The sequence below is a fragment of the Lonchura striata genome, chromosome 3, assembly GCF_046129695.1.
Source record: "Lonchura striata isolate bLonStr1 chromosome 3, bLonStr1.mat, whole genome shotgun sequence".
NCBI lineage: Eukaryota > Metazoa > Chordata > Aves > Passeriformes > Estrildidae > Lonchura > Lonchura striata.
In genome coordinates this window covers 72,668,936-72,685,860 of record NC_134605.1, presented here as the reverse complement: position 1 = coordinate 72,685,860, position 16,925 = coordinate 72,668,936, and the positions used below count along the sequence as shown (strand labels likewise).

Here is a 16,925-nt window from a genome sequence, read left to right as displayed (position 1 = left end):
GGAAAAGATCAAACAGAATTATGAAAACTTGGTTTTGAACAAAGGAGCTGAACTAAGACTGATTTTACTAACTACTACAGAAAAATAAAAAGGTTTTTAAATTATTTACTTTTACTCCTTTATTGGAGGCAGCAGGGGTGCTGTTCTGTCTTTTCAAAATGCTAGCAATCTGTAAACAGCAGAGGAGGTGGAATTAAAATACGAAGTAGAGTCTAAATCCAAGTCATTGTACCTAGCAAAGAAAACAGTGGAGTAATAGAGGGAAATGGAGATAAGTGTTAACATTTTTTACTTGAAGATATAGACAAAAATATTACATAAAAACGATGGGATGGTCATTTGGCTTGTTCAGCCTGAAAAAGAGGAGACTAAGGATATGCCTCATTTCAGTTACAACTTCCTCATGAAGGGAAATTGAGAGGCAGGCACTGATCTCTCCTCTTTGGTCACCAGTGACAGAACCTAAAGTAATGGCCTGAAGCTGTGTGAGGGGAGGTTTAAGATGGAAATTAGGTAAATCTTCTTCACCCAAAGGGTGGTTGGGCACTGGGAGTTGTTTCCTAAGGGAGTGGTCACAGCACCAAACCTGTCAAGAGTTCAAGAAGTGTTTGGACAATGCTTTTAGGCACATGGTGTGAATCTAGGAGTAATCTTGAGCAAGACTAGGAGCTGGACTTCAATGGAAGAAATTTACTGAACTGTATTAAGGAAGGGAACAGTGATTGCATTAATAAAACATAAAATTTATGTCTCCCTTCCCTTACCAGTTTCAGTGTCAGCACTACTCCTTTTGGAATAGATGAGCCATTTCAAATTTTTTGCTGTCTTTAACCCATGTTAGACATTTTTAAAAGACTATGTCTTTATGCTGGTTTTGGTTAGTTTTCTTTGCAGTAGCTGGTATGGGACTATATTTTGGGTTGGAACTGAAAATAGTGTTGGTAACACAGGAACATTTTTTGTTACTGCTGAGCAGTGCTTGCCCAGAGCAAAGGCCTTTTCTGCTTTTCACCCTACTCCACCAGTGAATAGGCTGGGGGTGCAGAAACAACTGGGAGGGGACAGAGCAAGGACAGCTGACCCCGACAAATTAAAGAGATGTTCCACACCACATGGCATCATGCTCTGCATATAAAGCTGGGAGGAGAAGAAGGAAGCAGGGCCGTGATGTTTGGAGTGATGGTGTTTGTCTTCCCAAGTAATGGGTGCACATGATGGAACTCTGCTTTTTTGGGGATGGCTGAACATCTGCCTGCCCCTGGGGAGTGGTGAATGAGCTCCTTGTGCTTTGCTTGTGCACACAGCTTTTGCTTTACCTGCTAAACTGTCTTTGACTAAACTCATGAATTTTCTCACTCCTACTTACAAGTCCCATAAGGATAATAGTTGATTACAAACAAACCCAGAAATATCATGCTGTATGGTTTGGCAAACCTAGAGTAAGTAGAGCAAATAAGTAAGTTACTGGGATTTATTTATTCTTAGATTTAGCTCAAAATGAGGAAATCAAATAGAGAGTAATTAGAATGTAAAGAAAATATAATAATTATGTAATTGTGGTTTGTATATAATTTTTTTTTGTGTATCTTTAGACATAGTAATTGCCTTCTTACATTTTTGTATTTAAAGTAAAAACACTGCAAGGGATAAAATTAGCTATAGAATATATTTTCTAGGAAAAAACCAATCATAGCATTATGGCAAATACTGTCATGATCTGAATAGAAAGTGTGGGCTAATTGATAGATGCTATCACATCTGTCATGATGAACATGAATATACTTTTCCCAGAGATCTTCAGTAATTTGTCACCTTACAAAAGGGTTCAGTGCAACTTTGTCATACAAACATAAACCAGAATCAAATTATAAGAATATATATGGAATTAATAAGATTAAAATACCTGTCCCCTTGAGAAACGACATTAATTGCTCAGTGTTGATACATTCTACTGAAGTTAGCTATTGCTAAGATGAAACCATAAAAGTTGGTTCAGGTCTTATGACAAGTTCAAATTTGTTTATGGAGATTTACACTTTAGAGCAGGTCATTTTTCCTTATTAATTTATTCGTTGACAGAAAATGTCTCACTTATCTGCAGCTATTTATTTATTTTAAAATGAACTAAGGGTATATCTGTCCAACTGGTCATTAGAAAAACCTTTCATATTAATAAGTACATTTTAAACAAACTCAGCAGGTGACTGATATTCAAGATAAATATGAAAATATTTCCTTACTTGCCCAAGCAATTTCATCCACTTTGTTGTGTTTGAAATTGTTTGCATTGTCACTGCTTTGTCTGCTTTTCTTCATGGCATATTCAGGGAAATCATGTTTGTGGTGTTGTTAAAATATATTTTCCAACACAATGGCTTTCAAACTCATAGGTGATATCTTTAACCCGAACTGTGAATAGTGAAGGAGTCAACCAAAGGGTCACACAAAATAATATAGTCATGATAACACACTGACGGTGGTATCATTTATGTGCTAAAATACAATCACAAACACTATTAGTGCAACTGTTCATTTTTGTCAAACTATATGGGAACTAGATGTAGTGGGACAAGTAGCATGGTATACAATGCTGAATGAATTGAGTTTTCTGTGCTTTCTCTCTATTTTTTTTTTCATTGCCTTTTTTTCAGTCTTATATAATACATGTGAACAGCAAAGCGTTAAGTCAATCACCACTAAAGTTGTTAGTTTTTAAATTGAAATTTAATATGTATTTATTTATTGTTTATTGAAGGTTTCTAAAATGGTTGCTCATAAATTAGTTTCCATAAAATCCCCTAGAATAGAATTTTCTCAAATATTTCAATTAAAACAAAATAAGGAACTAAGTCAAACACTGTAGTCCCAGTTGTTATTATTGGAATTTGCTCAGCAAGATAATTTGGTAGCATCTTGAAAAGGCTGGCTTGTTTTTGTAAGCAGATTAGCAGAGATAATAATATAAATTTAGCTAAATACAACTTAATGAATTCTCAAACTACATCAGAAATTGTGTTTCCCATTAGCTGTTTACTAGATGAATAGCAGAATTACTTTTCTGTCCAACTGATCAATTTAGTGACAGTTTGACAGGGGAAACAGAATGAGGCACAGCTACACCCAGCGATTCCATGAAGGAAATGTCTAGAACCCTTGGCAGTTGGATAATCACAGAATTATTGCATGATTTGGACTAGAATAGCATTAAAGATCATCTAGTTCCAATTCCCTTATGATCATTAACAGTAAATTTTCTAGGAGTTTCACATACCAGCCCACACAATTTTTTTCTGATGGCACATAAATTTCCACTAGACCCCATCAGTACATTTCAAATATCTGTTCCTTCTCTGGACTGTATTTCAGAACTTGGATGTCAGAAGCCACAGAGTAATTATTTCAATCCATGTTTGAAATGCTTAATTATTGATAAAACTTTCTGCTTTTCCCCCAAAACACATAGATTATAAAATGTATTTGCTTTTACCATGTGCAGCTAAAAATACATCAATATTCAATGAAGATTGCACATGAGAGTGCTACTCAAAATAATGCTTTTTTCTCCTGAAGACTGGTTTTGCAGTGTTCAGTTACATATTAAGGCATTTGTAAGAGCAATAATTAAGTAATTGGCACAGATTTAGTTGGAGAAATCTTGGAATAATCTATGACTGAGTGTTGGTGTTTTATTTAACATTAACATGACTGATTAAAATCACTGGGTGGTCAAAGAAGCTGGTAATTTGTTTTCACATTTTCATTCATTGGAAATTTTCAGTTACTTTATTGATGCTAATTTTGAGCAATTCTTCTGAAAAGAATTCAAATAGAGAAGTTAATAATGCTGGAAAGTGAATTCTTTCCCCCTGTTCTGCCATACAGTTGCTCTGCCTGTTCCCAATTATAAATAAAGCAGAGTCTTGGTAGAACTTAGTTTTCAAAAGCTATACTATATCCCTTTCTCTGTTGAACTGCATTTTTACTGCCTGGACTCAATTACTACAGATGTCTAAATTGCAGGATGCAAGTAAACACATTAATTGTATTTTCCTCTAACTTTTGTTATGTTATATGGTTTTATGAGCAATGCAATTTTCTCCATCAACTTCTGGTAAGTTATATAGGGGCTCTATATATCAGCACTAAAAAGTACTCAAAAACTACATCTTATAGCTCTGTTATTGTCTGTGTTTTCTGTACAGATCATTAACTAAAAACATGTAAATTCATTTAGTTGAGTAGATGAATTCTTCATGATGTATTCATCAGGAACTAGTCTGCCTGAAAAGTTCCTCTGTCTTTTACTGTATCTTTCAATTCCAGATCTTTTAGATTATTTTTTAAACTCTTCTTATTATTGGAGGGAAGCAGCCCCTTAAGTGTTATGTTGCTTATCTTCTCAAGTATGTTTAGGAAACTAAAGGTGTTTAAAGATAAAACTGCCAGAATTATTCCAAGATCTGACAGATTTGCTAACAAAAAAATCTACTGATCAGTATCCCACCACTCCTCTACACCTTTGATAAAAACCACATATGGCATCAATCCTGTTTGCCTGAATTAACTCCAATTTTCTAGTCACCAAGGTCAGAAAAGTACAGAGAAAGACTCAGCTGTTAGCACATATGGTCCAATGTATCTGGTAATTTACTTTGTGTAATAAAAAGTACAGAATGTTAAACCCAAATCCCACTGCAAAATACTCAGTCGTGGCTTATGATAATGTATAGACTGCAAATATTTTACATGAGCAATTTTGTGAAGAAATACTGAAAATTATTGGCCATTTTGGATGTAGAGATTTTTTTGTTTGTCAACAGAAATGATAGGTGAACTTATTGGGAGAAAAAACCCCAACAATCTGTCTGTGCAATGAGGCTCATTTTGATGATCATCATTACAAGTGATAGTTAATGCCAATTCTATTACTTGAGTGGTGCCATTAGGAAAAAAATGACAGTAGAAATTCCATTAAGTTTTTGAAACCTGTGAAGACAATGAAACAGTATTTATTTTTAGCTATGGGGTTTTTGGGAAAAAAAATCAATAATAATTAATGGGTTTTCTATCTCTTCTGCTCATTCAAAGAGATCTTTGACCAAAAAAATGCTGAGTTTGGCTTCTAATGTTGCCAAAGAAGTTTATAACAAGCCTCAACAGCAGCAATGTTTTGAGCATAGCATATATGAATTGTGCTTTGGATATTGCACAAACATCTCTCATGCAGGTATCAATGCTGTGAGAATACATTTGTTGAAAAGTGGCATTGTGACAATTGTTGCTTTATTAGAGGTAATATTTAAAGTAATACTCATGCATAGTTCCAATGATAACACTATGCAGGCAGTGCTTTTGAAAAATTGTTTTCAGATACAGTGCAAATGAAGTGTGGAATTCTGTACATGCAACTTATATCCCAAAACAGGCAGAGTAAGAAATAAGTTTAGCTTTAGAAACATCCAGAATACAGGAAATGCTTTAGAAACAGACTAAGTTTTATTAAATTCTTTTTCCTACTTATAAAAGGAAGAAACCTGTAGAAGTATGAGATATATGACACTTGTCATATTCCACAGTATTTTACAAAAACTCTTGTGATGTTAGTTATTATTCAGTAGAGGACTATATATCATTCTGATATAAAAGGCAAGAAAGTCTGAAATCCATTAGTGATTTTGGAGCTATGAAGACTTTACCTATTTCCAGATTAAAGCTGATAGCAAAATCTTATTTCAGTAGCATTAAAGTTTGGGGGTTTTAACCATAGGTTACTTGAAATATTTAACATTTGTTCAAAATCTTTGTGTTTTATAACAAAAAGTCAGCACAATCAAGGCAAGAGTGAAAATCTCTTTCTCTGAGCACTACATTTTTAATTCCTTGTAGCTCTATTCTTGGTAGAAACATCTTTCCTCTTTTCATTTGTGCTCTATGGACCATAAAAACTGCCGTTATGGAGGAGGGAAAGCTCTATGCATTACTTTTATTGTTTTTATGCTGACACAACAAAATCTAAATTGTCTGGTTCACTTAGGGGTTTTCAGGCCTCAGTGGTTCTGAAAAAATAGAAAGGAAAAAAGAAAAAAAAATAAGTAGAAAGATAATACTCTGAGGCCACAGGGTTGTAAGCAAATGAGACCAGGATGAAAAAATAGCTTCTTTTTCCTTCTTCTGTGATGACTTAGAAGAAGCTAGTCTAATAGTTCTAGGAGACAATAGAGAAAAAATATTGTATTAAAGAGTTTGATATTTATAGCTACTTGCTAAACTGTTAAAAAAATTAGATGATACACAGAAGCTCACTTCAATTAAGTTTATCTGTTGGGTGATAGAGGACAGCTAAGCTGATTTAAGGCTGCACTGTGCATGGCATTGTATTATCCTGTAGAGGCATCAGGTGCAGATATGCAGTTAAGACCAAATTGCATATTACACATAACTCAGCTATGTCAACATCAGTAATTATAATGCTTTAGTTGCCTCAGAAAAACACTTTTGGAGTATAGAATTAGCTAAGACTTTTGAGAAACTAGAAGTTGTTTTGGTCATTTCAACAAATTTAAATGTAGTATTTAAAACAAAATATCTTCAACAAGATGTGCAGTGGTTAGTGAAAGCCAAAGATTAAGTTATAAAGATAAAAAATTAATAATAAGTGTTATTTTTATTCTGATTCCTGTATTTATCATTATTTCCTTATATTAATTATATTCTTATATTACTATTCAGTTTGGAAGTCCCAGTAATGGATCATTGTTGTCCACTTCAGAAACATTGTGTTGTTTGGAGAAAACAGTACCTGTTCCAAAGAATTCAGTTTCATATTAAGAACTGGGAGAGGTGGATCAGTATATACAGATACACATTACAGAAACAATAAAGTATATGAAGTACACAACAGAGAAAAAACATAATTGGTCATTGATAGGTATTTGAACAGTAGCAATCAGCCTTTACAAATTTCCGTTTGGTAAGACTACAGACAGGTAAACAATTTGTTTCTGTACAATTTACTTTCATTTATTCTACTATTCAAATTCTTTCCGATAACCTTACCTTTGAGTTTTGCTGTATTTATAATACTTCAGGAGAATTACAGGATTACTTAGGCTGTTTGTTCTCTCAGTTTTAAGCTTGTCATATAAGTTTGGTTTCCTATGCTTGTATTCAGGATTTTCAAAGGGTCTCATATGAAATAATTGGGATAAGTCTACTTGAGTTTCAGAGGAATGAAGAGGAAAAGAAGACAGGAAAACGCATTCCTCTGGATAATAATGTGCTTGTCTTTGGCTTGATGCATGAACCACATAAATTCAAAATGCTTTTTGGATTTGTTTGGTTTGTTTCTTTTGTTTTTGCTTTTTTTTTTTTTTCCCAAACCAGGAAATTATATATTTTGTTTTGTTTTCTTGAAATTGCTCAAGGTCAAAATTTGAAATATCCAGAAATTCATTAATTACTGTACATAAGTTCATACTGATAAGAAGCAAAGAAATCAATGAGAACTCAAAGTTGGAAGGGATCTCTAGAGTCCTCTTACTCTTGTTCGAGGAGATCTGCTTTTCTAATTGAAACCATGATGCGAGATTAATTTATTCAGGATGCATGGTGCTAGAATAATTTGTTCAAAGTTACATTAAGCTGTCTCAAATATTTCCAGTGAGTTAATTCTATGATTTCTCTGAGCTACATGTTGTATGTAGTTTTTCTCATAGTGAAGAATTTTTTCTTATATACTCAGAGAATTTCCCATTAGCAGTGCTGGTTATTGCCTCTTATGCTGTCCCCACACATCCAAATGAAGAGAGTACCTTCAGACTTTTCTCTAACATTCTTTTTAGGTAATGGAAGAAGGTGATTAGATTCTCTGTAAACCTCCCATTCTAGGAACACCACTTTATATAAATCTTTATTTGTAAGTCAAGATCTCCAATCTTCTGATCACTTTGGTGGGCATTGTCTAATTTTACCATTTCTTTGAACTCAGAGAATGAAAACTGGACAGGGCATCCTTGGTGTGGCTTGAAAAATGCCAAATATTGTGGATTAATCCCTTCCCTTGTTCTGGTCTTGGCTATAATCTGCTGATATTACTTGCAGTTTTCTTTCCTGCTGAAGAGATGGGCTGCTTACTTATGTTCTGCTAGCTGTCTTCTTGGCACCATAAATTCTTTTCAGTTGAGATTCATTCCCACCAGCTAAATCCCAGCCAGTATGGATGCTTGAGATTACTTTTTCCCCAGCATAGACTTTGAATTTATCTTGCTTAAATCTCATACATTTCCTGCAATACTAATTTCCAAACTTTTTGTGACCTACCTGCATGGTAGCTCTTTCTTCCAGTATTTCTACCTCTCCTCTTTTTTTCGTATCATACACAAACTTGATGAGGGTGCTTTCAGTACCATTTTCCCAACTGCTTGTGAAGATACTGAGTAGTATCAGGTCTAGGACTGACCCTTGAGGTAGTCAAATCTTGACAAGATGCTAATCTGGTTTGAGATGTTAACTACCATTTTCCTTGCCATTTCTCTACCTGTAGCTGCTCAATCTGTCCAGTCCTTATCCTTCCAGGTTGTCATCAAAGATGTTTTGAGAGACCATGTTGTACACCTTGATAAGGCAAACATATTGGCTTTTTTTTAAAAATCTCTCTTCATATGTCATTCTTTTTGTCAGTACAAATGAGTAAGTGATGAGCTTAGTGCGGTCATTCAGAAGTGACATTTCATAGTTTGCCCATTACATGAGGTCAGAATGAATGGGCATTTTACCTGTAACTTTAAAAAAAATCCATGACTCAACTTTAAGAAAAGTGACTTGTGTCTACTAAACATGCAATGCACAGGAAAACAAAAGTCATAAAGCTGTTGTGATTAGTGTCATGAATAGAAAATAGTGTAGTAGGATTTGGAATATGTGGGTTTTTTTCCTCACATAATGATTCTGATGATTTAATTCTCATGTGGTGGAGAGTGCTCTCATAAAATATATCAGAACTGGATTTGTTGACTTTTTTTATTTTTGTCTCAAAATTGTATCTTAATTGCCTTCAATCTTTCCTTAGTTACTACAGACTCTTTTGAGTTTAAATATTGCATGGTGAAAGCAAAGCTGAAGCATTTTCTGTGCTACCTAAATGCTTTTAGAAGCCAGGAAAGAAGTTGTAAGCTATCATTAAAATAAAAGTCTCCATTAATGGATCTGTAATTTTTCTTTCACAGAGAAATGTCAGAATTAGCCTGGCACATTTTTACTATGCATTTATCCACTCTTGACTTGTATTATGAAGTCTGCTTCCATGTAATTTGATCCTTGTTTATTCTGTCATATTTTCAACATTATGATATTTTTCTAACCTTGTGGTCCTGAGTCCTGCTGCTCAGATATTTCTTTCCAAACCAGTGCTCTAGGATGGAGCAGTAAGTAACACATTACTGATAATGACTCATTCTGTTTCCAGACTCATATTTATACATAGCATTAGCTATGACTAACTTAGAGCCTTTGCCGTGGTTCCATTTGTGGTCCCTGACAAGCACAGTTCTCTTCCAATGATGTTTAATTCATGAATGATGAGTATGACACTGACAGTATCCTCTGAATGTCATTGTGAGAGCTAACATTTTATGCATCAAGTTCGATGATGAGATGAGTTTCTAGATTTGCTTAATCTTTGCATTTCCAGCTTTCCTATTAGTTAGTTCTCTTTTTTTTCTTCCAGTGAAATTCAAGGCATAGGCAGCTTTCTTACGTCTTCACCATTCCTGAGGGAACACAAGAACAGTAAATCATGTCACCACAAGTTACCTTATATAAACATCATTTCCAGTTGATTTCAAGTTAGGTTGGATTCCCTGACAGTGATTTGCTGTTAGATGAAACAATATGGTGAACTAACCCAGATAAAATAATACACTTAATTGATGGAGTATATAGGCTGATTAACCAGATTGATTTGCACACAGCGAAAGAAGGTGGAAACATAATGTAAAATTGCAGCATCTGCTTCTAACAGTATGAGTGATACAGTCCTAACCACAGGAATGTTGGAGTGTCATTATCTTTAATTCAATGTCAAATGGGCCCCTGATGCTTTTTATTGTTCTGACTTCTTGATTTTCATCAATGAGTCTGCTGGGTATTTTAGCAAACACAGGACAACTATTTGTGGTTATGTTTTCCTAAATCAAATGAAAAAGGTTTTTTTTTTTAATTTCAGATTTTAAAAAAAATCTCTTGTGAATTAAAAAAAAAAAACAAAACCAGACATAGGGCTCAAAAGTAGACTGGCTTTATTCCCTGGCATAATTTCGTTTAGAGCTAGAAGAAAGTAGTGCAAAAGCATTCACTTTTTGTGCACTTTCTGTCATCCTTGCCAAATTTGCAGTGGTGAGCCATGTGCACTGGTATTCTAGGTTTTGTGTTCTCTTCTTCATTAATCATGTGTAGACTATATTAATGTTTTCATTTAATTTTAATTATTGCAGTAAATGAGCTGTCCTGTGCAGGAGCTTTCTCTGATTTTCTTAATGACTTTTTTCCTTTTCTTTTCAATAGTAGCAGTGGATTCATCCTAGCTGATTAAATCAGACATAATATGAACAGTCTGTCCTTTAAAGGATATTGTATTTTTTTCACATGTTCTAATGATTGAGTAGAAAGCAACCATTCCCCTTGCAAATATTTTTTTTCATCCTGGAGTTTATTTTTTCTCAAAAAAAAAAAAAAAAGAAAAGAAAAATACATATATATTACAATCCTTTTTCTTATTGTTGTGTCTCATTTGGCTTTTTCTTACCTCCCCCAAACATGCATCAGCATCTAACCATTTGTTAAAATTGTTTTCTCTGCCAATGCTTTCTATTTATCAGATTATTTATAGTAGATAAAATTTACTGGTGTAAAGATTGTATGACAAAAGAATTAAAGAAGCGTTCTTGATAAAATTTTACAAATATTGAAAAACATTTATTTCCACCCTGCCTGTATTATATATTAACTAAGATTCCTACAGAGGTGATATGCATTTCTTGAAGTAAATTATGCTACAATGCAATATTAAATGCTTGCAAGAGTTATTTGATTAGAAAAAAAACCAAAACAAACACTATGAGGAGAGGCCCCGTCTGTTTGGTCATCTCTATTCTATGTGTTCACAGAATATTTTGAAGATGAATGCTTTCCTCTTTCGTTGTTACTAAAATCTTTTGCAATCAGGCCCAGATTATGTTCAGTACAATAACAATGCACAAAATTCAGAGCCCTGTAAGTCTTCACTTTTTGTTAGTATTGACACTAGACTTAGTTCAAATGCTTAATTTGTTAAGTCTCCAGGCACAGTGAAAGAACTCTTGGATTATATTTCAGGAAGGGGACAAAATAAACCCTTTTTTCTAAATAAATGTTCTTTTCATTCCACATACACTGCTAATTCTATTTTGGGTCAGAATTTCTGGCTGCCAATCATCTGAACTTTAGAAATGTTTGTAGTGTCAATCTTTGTTTAGTATTTCTTCCAAATCTGATGGCAGAAATACATTTAAGTGTGACAACAAAAGAGGAAAGACACCTTAAAAGGTCTGATAATACTTACATGGTATTTCTACATTTTATTTACAAGGCAAAATTTAACATTGCAGAACATTTTCTGATACATCTCGAGTTTGCAGTGTTATTAAACAGATCGGATAAATGTGGTATAAAATGGTCAGTATTTCTAATAACTTCAGTTTATTCAGTCATTATGATCTCTTAAGCACCTGTTTTACAAAAATGAGAGAAGGTAATTACCTTCTTTTTAAACCAACTCAGGTGAAGAAAAGGAACCAACTCCTCTGTAGTTTCACAGCATCAATTTCTTCCAAACTACTGACTCCGTTGTCCCAAATTACTGACTCCCTTCCTACCACAACAGTTCTTTGTATTCTGGAAATATTAAATCAGAAAACACATATTAATTTTTAGGACTTCAGTAGTTAATTTCTGTAAGCCAAGCTAGCTTTATTATGACCTGAGAGTGATATTATCTCTCACCTAATATCTTTCTCCAAGTAATTTTGTCATGTACAACAGATAAAATGTTGTCTGCCCTTTCCTTCACAACTGTTTTCTCCATACACTGCCATCTGTGAGAGCTTTGATTACTTCAGATTGCCATGCTATGCATTAGGTTTTCAGAACTGTTCAGCTGAGTGATTGAAATAAGAGAAAAATTTCACTTGTGCCAGAATCCACAGATTTCCCTACAAAACTTAACAAGAGAGTTTATTATCTTTGCTAGAGTGAAATAATTAGTAGTTTTCCACTAATCTGAAGTACTTGTAGGTCTTCCTCCTGCATAAAAACAATAAAAGCAGATCAACAACAGGTATTTCACATTGGACAATATGTCCAGTTGTTTATTTTAAATGGAGAAGATGAGAAGTACAAATGAGATGAACTATACAAATATCCTCAGAAAATTGCCTTGGTAAAACCTGACATAGTAAAATCTGAGGGGAGACCAATGTGCAAATTGAGAGTTTACTTTCGCTCATATAAGCTTATCATTCTTACTCATATTGCATCTAATATTTGTCTTTCAGAAATCCAAAATCTCCACTTATGACAAGATGTGGGCCTTCATGAGCAGCAGGAGGCAGTCAGTACTTGTCAAAAGTAATGAAGAAGGTATCCAACGCGTGCTTACCTCTGATTATGCATTTCTAATGGAGTCGACAACCATTGAATTTGTCACACAGAGGAACTGTAACCTAACACAGATTGGAGGCCTGATAGACTCCAAAGGTTATGGCGTTGGAACTCCCATGGGTAGGTGATATGTCAACCACTTGTTCCCTGTTCATTAATCTTAGTTGCTGCAGCAGCATAGGAAACATCCCATACATTGCTAGCATTTACCTTTGTCTTAATTTTCTCAACCAGACACAATACATGTTTTGTAAAAGTTTATGGATTTTATTGCATTTTTCAAAAAGGAAACAGTTGTTGCTTTATAAATAGTTATATATTTTCATATGATAAATTTGTCTTACATGGTTCCTTCCATATGTTCAACAACAACAGTACTGTTCACAGGACTTTATTTTATAAAGAAAAGGTTTTAAATATGTTGATCTATGTGTTTAGAGAATGAAGTCCTTGTGGTAGAAGGCTTTCATTAGCAAGTGGGGCTGAGTCTTTAAAATGAGACAGCTAATCACTGAGATTTCTAAAAGAGGAGGGAAATATTCCATACCATGCCAGAGACAAAACAAATACTGATTTACCCTTGTGGAATATAGGTTTGCATATTGGCTTAGAAATTCCAATCTTTAAATATTTTCTAGGTCAGCTGCTTTTTGCTAAGTACAAAACTAGTTGCAAGACTAAAAGACAACTACAGGTATTAGCTTGGTTGTAGCTTGGCTCCTAGAATCCACAGAAAGGGAATCAACAAAAACTGAGTGCCCACTGAGTGTAGTGATTTTTTCAAGAATATGAGGTGAAGATCCAGATTTAGATTTCAGGATAGATGGGAATAAAAATGTTGTCACACAAAGACTACAAGTACCACACAATGATTCTACTTAATGTTGTAAGGTAGTTCTACTGACCTATTTCTCAGGCAAATATATATTTAAATTTCATTCTGAACAATAATTTATAATTTTGTTATTGATGTGGATATGTTTTTATTTTTTCTCAGGTAGGTGTTAGGTATGGTACTGTTTTGATCTGTGTTAATAACATATGTTAAATCATTGCACTGGGAAAGTTATACCCAGTAGTATAATTCAAGCACATGGAAAGGAATTTTAAGAAATAAAGTTTACCTCTATATATTGGATAAAGAGGTACCTAGCATTATCAAATACAGATTCGCCTTTATATTGGATATATTTACTGCTATTCAATAACATCTTTGAAATTTTCATTATTTCAGTAATGAAATAATTTCTACATTACATTTCTATGTAATGGACATATGCTGAAGAAGTTATGATTCTGTTCACTTTGTCTTTGAACAGTTAGTTGTTAGGAATCTAGTTTTGATTCACACCAATTTTTCTACCCTGTTCTATTGTGACTCTTGTATTGCTGAATATATTCTATAGATGTGCAAGTGACACAATGGACTGTACTTCAGTCCTGCTGGTCTTTTCAGCATCTTATTTTTTGTTATTTATAAACCTTTTTGTTATTTTGAGGATAAAATCCACTTTCACTTTAGGTTTAGTATAGAAAAATATTTTATAGTTTAGATAGTATATAATCTTTGAATAATATACATGCAAACTTGTGAAGCATCTGAGGCATGCCCCGGAAATTTAAGTGAACATTGAAATGCCAAACTGATAGGAATCAGAGAGACCAAAACTCTCTATAAATTGTTCTGTTTATGTGTAAGTCAGAGAAGCATCATAAACACCAGAGAAAACATCTTTAAAACAATGATAAATCCAGGAACAGAATTCTGGAGTTTAAGTTTAGGGGAAGAAATATTGAATGTAAAAAGGAAAGGAAGATGAGTAAACTGCCTGTTGGTCTTTGTTCCCTACTTTACATGGGGACAGAATGCACTATTTCTTCATTAACTTTGAGTCATATCAGAGACGTTATTCAGCTCTTATTCATCCACAAGATTCCAAGTAACAACAAATTGTCTGTGTCAAGAGAAATAATACTGTTGTTCAAGGGGATAGGTGAGCTGACAGTTGTCTTGAATCAAGATGAAACAAATAGAGGACATACCTGCAGGAATCAGCAGTCACCAAAGGAGGCAAAATAAGAGCTAAATACAGTTTTAAACTTAACAAAAGCAGTTGAAGGAAGATCTGAAAAAAAGATGATAGCTTCAGAAGAGGAAATAGAACAGAATGTAAAATAGGATGTAAAGTAAAATTTTTGCACAAAAGAAATGAAGGTAGAACAAAACATCATCTGGGGCTTTCCCAGAACAGCTAAGAATAAGAGATTAATCCAATATTTCGTCAGCATCTATGAAATGCTGTTGAGAAAGCTGACATTTATAATGGGTTTATATCCTGTGTATTAGGTGCACAGTCTCAGAGCAGAGGGATTGTGCAGCCTCTGCTAGAATGATGCATAGTTTGCACAAGGAATCCTTATGAAGAAGCATTTCCATGTTGTCTGTCAGAATAATTTTGTTAAATATATTGCTTTATTGGAGCTAAAAAATATTACAGAGCAGTGGATAATGTGAAATATTCTCATGCATTATAGCTAATCTCATTTGTACAGGAAAAAATAATTCTGGAGACTTTAAAAGAACTAATGATGTGGTTATATCTATAGAAGTAGATTACATCATTATTTAATGACAATGAAAGAACTTTATAGACATGCAACTGAGTAATATCTTTTTAGAGTTAATAATCCTACAAGTAACTTGTCAAGTGCTTGGAAAAGTGCAGTGTAATGGCTTCACATACAAAGTATATGCTTTTGCCTATTTGAGAGGCAACTTGTCTCCAAGAACCATACAGAACTACTTGAGTTTATAAAATCATAGAATCACAGAATATGCTGTACTGGAAGGAACCCATCAGGATCATTAAGTCCAACTCACAGCCCTGAACGTGACGCTCTAAAAATTACACCATGTGCCTGAGAGCATTGTCCAAACACTTGAACTCAGACAGGCATGATTCTGTGGCCACTTTCTTGGGGAGCCTGTTATGCATTTCTTGAAGTAAATTATGATGATTCTTTAACCAGAGGGCCCAACCACCCTCTGGTTAAAGAATCATTTCCTGATATCAAACCTAAAAGTCCCCTGACTCAGCTTCATGCTGCTTCTAGTCTTGTCACTGGTCACCACACTGAAGAGATCTGTACCTGCCCTGTCTGTCCCTCTCATGAGGAAGTTGTAACTGCAGTCGGGTCTCCCTCTGTCTCCTCCAGGCTGAATAGACCAAGTGACCTCATCTGCTCCCCATAATGCTTCTCCTCCAGACTTTTTACCACCTTTGTGGCCCTCTAATGGTTTAATGCCTGATATTGCAGTGCCCAAAACTACCCCCAGCACTCGAGGTGAGGCTGCCTCAGTGCAGAGCAGGACAATCCCCTCTCTTGCCCAGCTGTGATGCTGTGCCTGATGCACCCCAGGACACCACTGGCCCTCCTGGCTGCCAGGGCACTGCTGGCTCATGTTCAACTTTCCATTGACATCCCGGTCCCTTTCCACAGTGCTGCTCTCCAGCCTCTTTTTCCCTAGTCTCTGCACACAGCCAGAGTTGCCCTGTCCAGGTGTAGAATCCAGCACTTGCCCTTTTTAAACTTCATATGGTTTACAGGCATGGTATTGTGAAGATATAGATGTCATCTGCAAAATTTACAAAAAATTCAGCTTATCACCAGGAACAGTGGCTTGAAATTGCAGAAGTCTTTGCACCGTAAGGTTAAATTTGCAGGAAGCAGTTGTTACAGGTCTTATGTTGACTGCCGTAGAAAGGATATGGTTACTTTTGGAGACCAGCAGCAAAGAAAGTAGGTGCAATATACCTTGATTATTTTGAAGACAATAGAATAATTAGTGAGAAAATAATTTGGTTGAGTTTAAGCAGATACAAGAAAAAGGTCTTAAAAGCTTTCTTAACAGAAAAATATTTTATCAATTTATGACAAGATAATCACTTGGAAAATGTAACCAAGCAAATATAGCACCATTGTAGAGTACTGCAGTAAAGGTTCTCTGCTCATGATATTAGTATTTTAAATTTAGAAAAAGAAAGTTACACCAGATTAGGAGAAAAAAAATAAAAAACAAAAACCTGTGGGTCAGGAAGGACATGGGTATCAATTCCTTCCCCAAAACTTGGAGAAGCAAATTATGAGTTTACATGATTATTTTACTTTCTCTAAAAGCATTAGTGAAGTAAAGAAAGTTTAGATTGCTAAAATGTAACTTTGAGGAAAGA

At 34.6% G+C, this 16,925-nt stretch overlaps 1 protein-coding gene across 5 annotated transcripts in view; it reads left to right on the top strand.

Moving 5' to 3' along the window:
- GRIK2 (glutamate ionotropic receptor kainate type subunit 2) overlaps positions 1-16,925 on the top strand; it is a 347,561-nt gene that overhangs the window by 295,873 nt on the left and 34,763 nt on the right. For all 5 annotated transcript variants that reach the window (XM_021533827.3, XM_077782281.1, XM_021533828.3 and 2 more), the window contains one exon: positions 12,588-12,813. In XM_021533827.3, the coding sequence (XP_021389502.1) occupies positions 12,588-12,813 (226 nt within the window). The remainder of the gene's footprint in view (positions 1-12,587; positions 12,814-16,925) is intronic.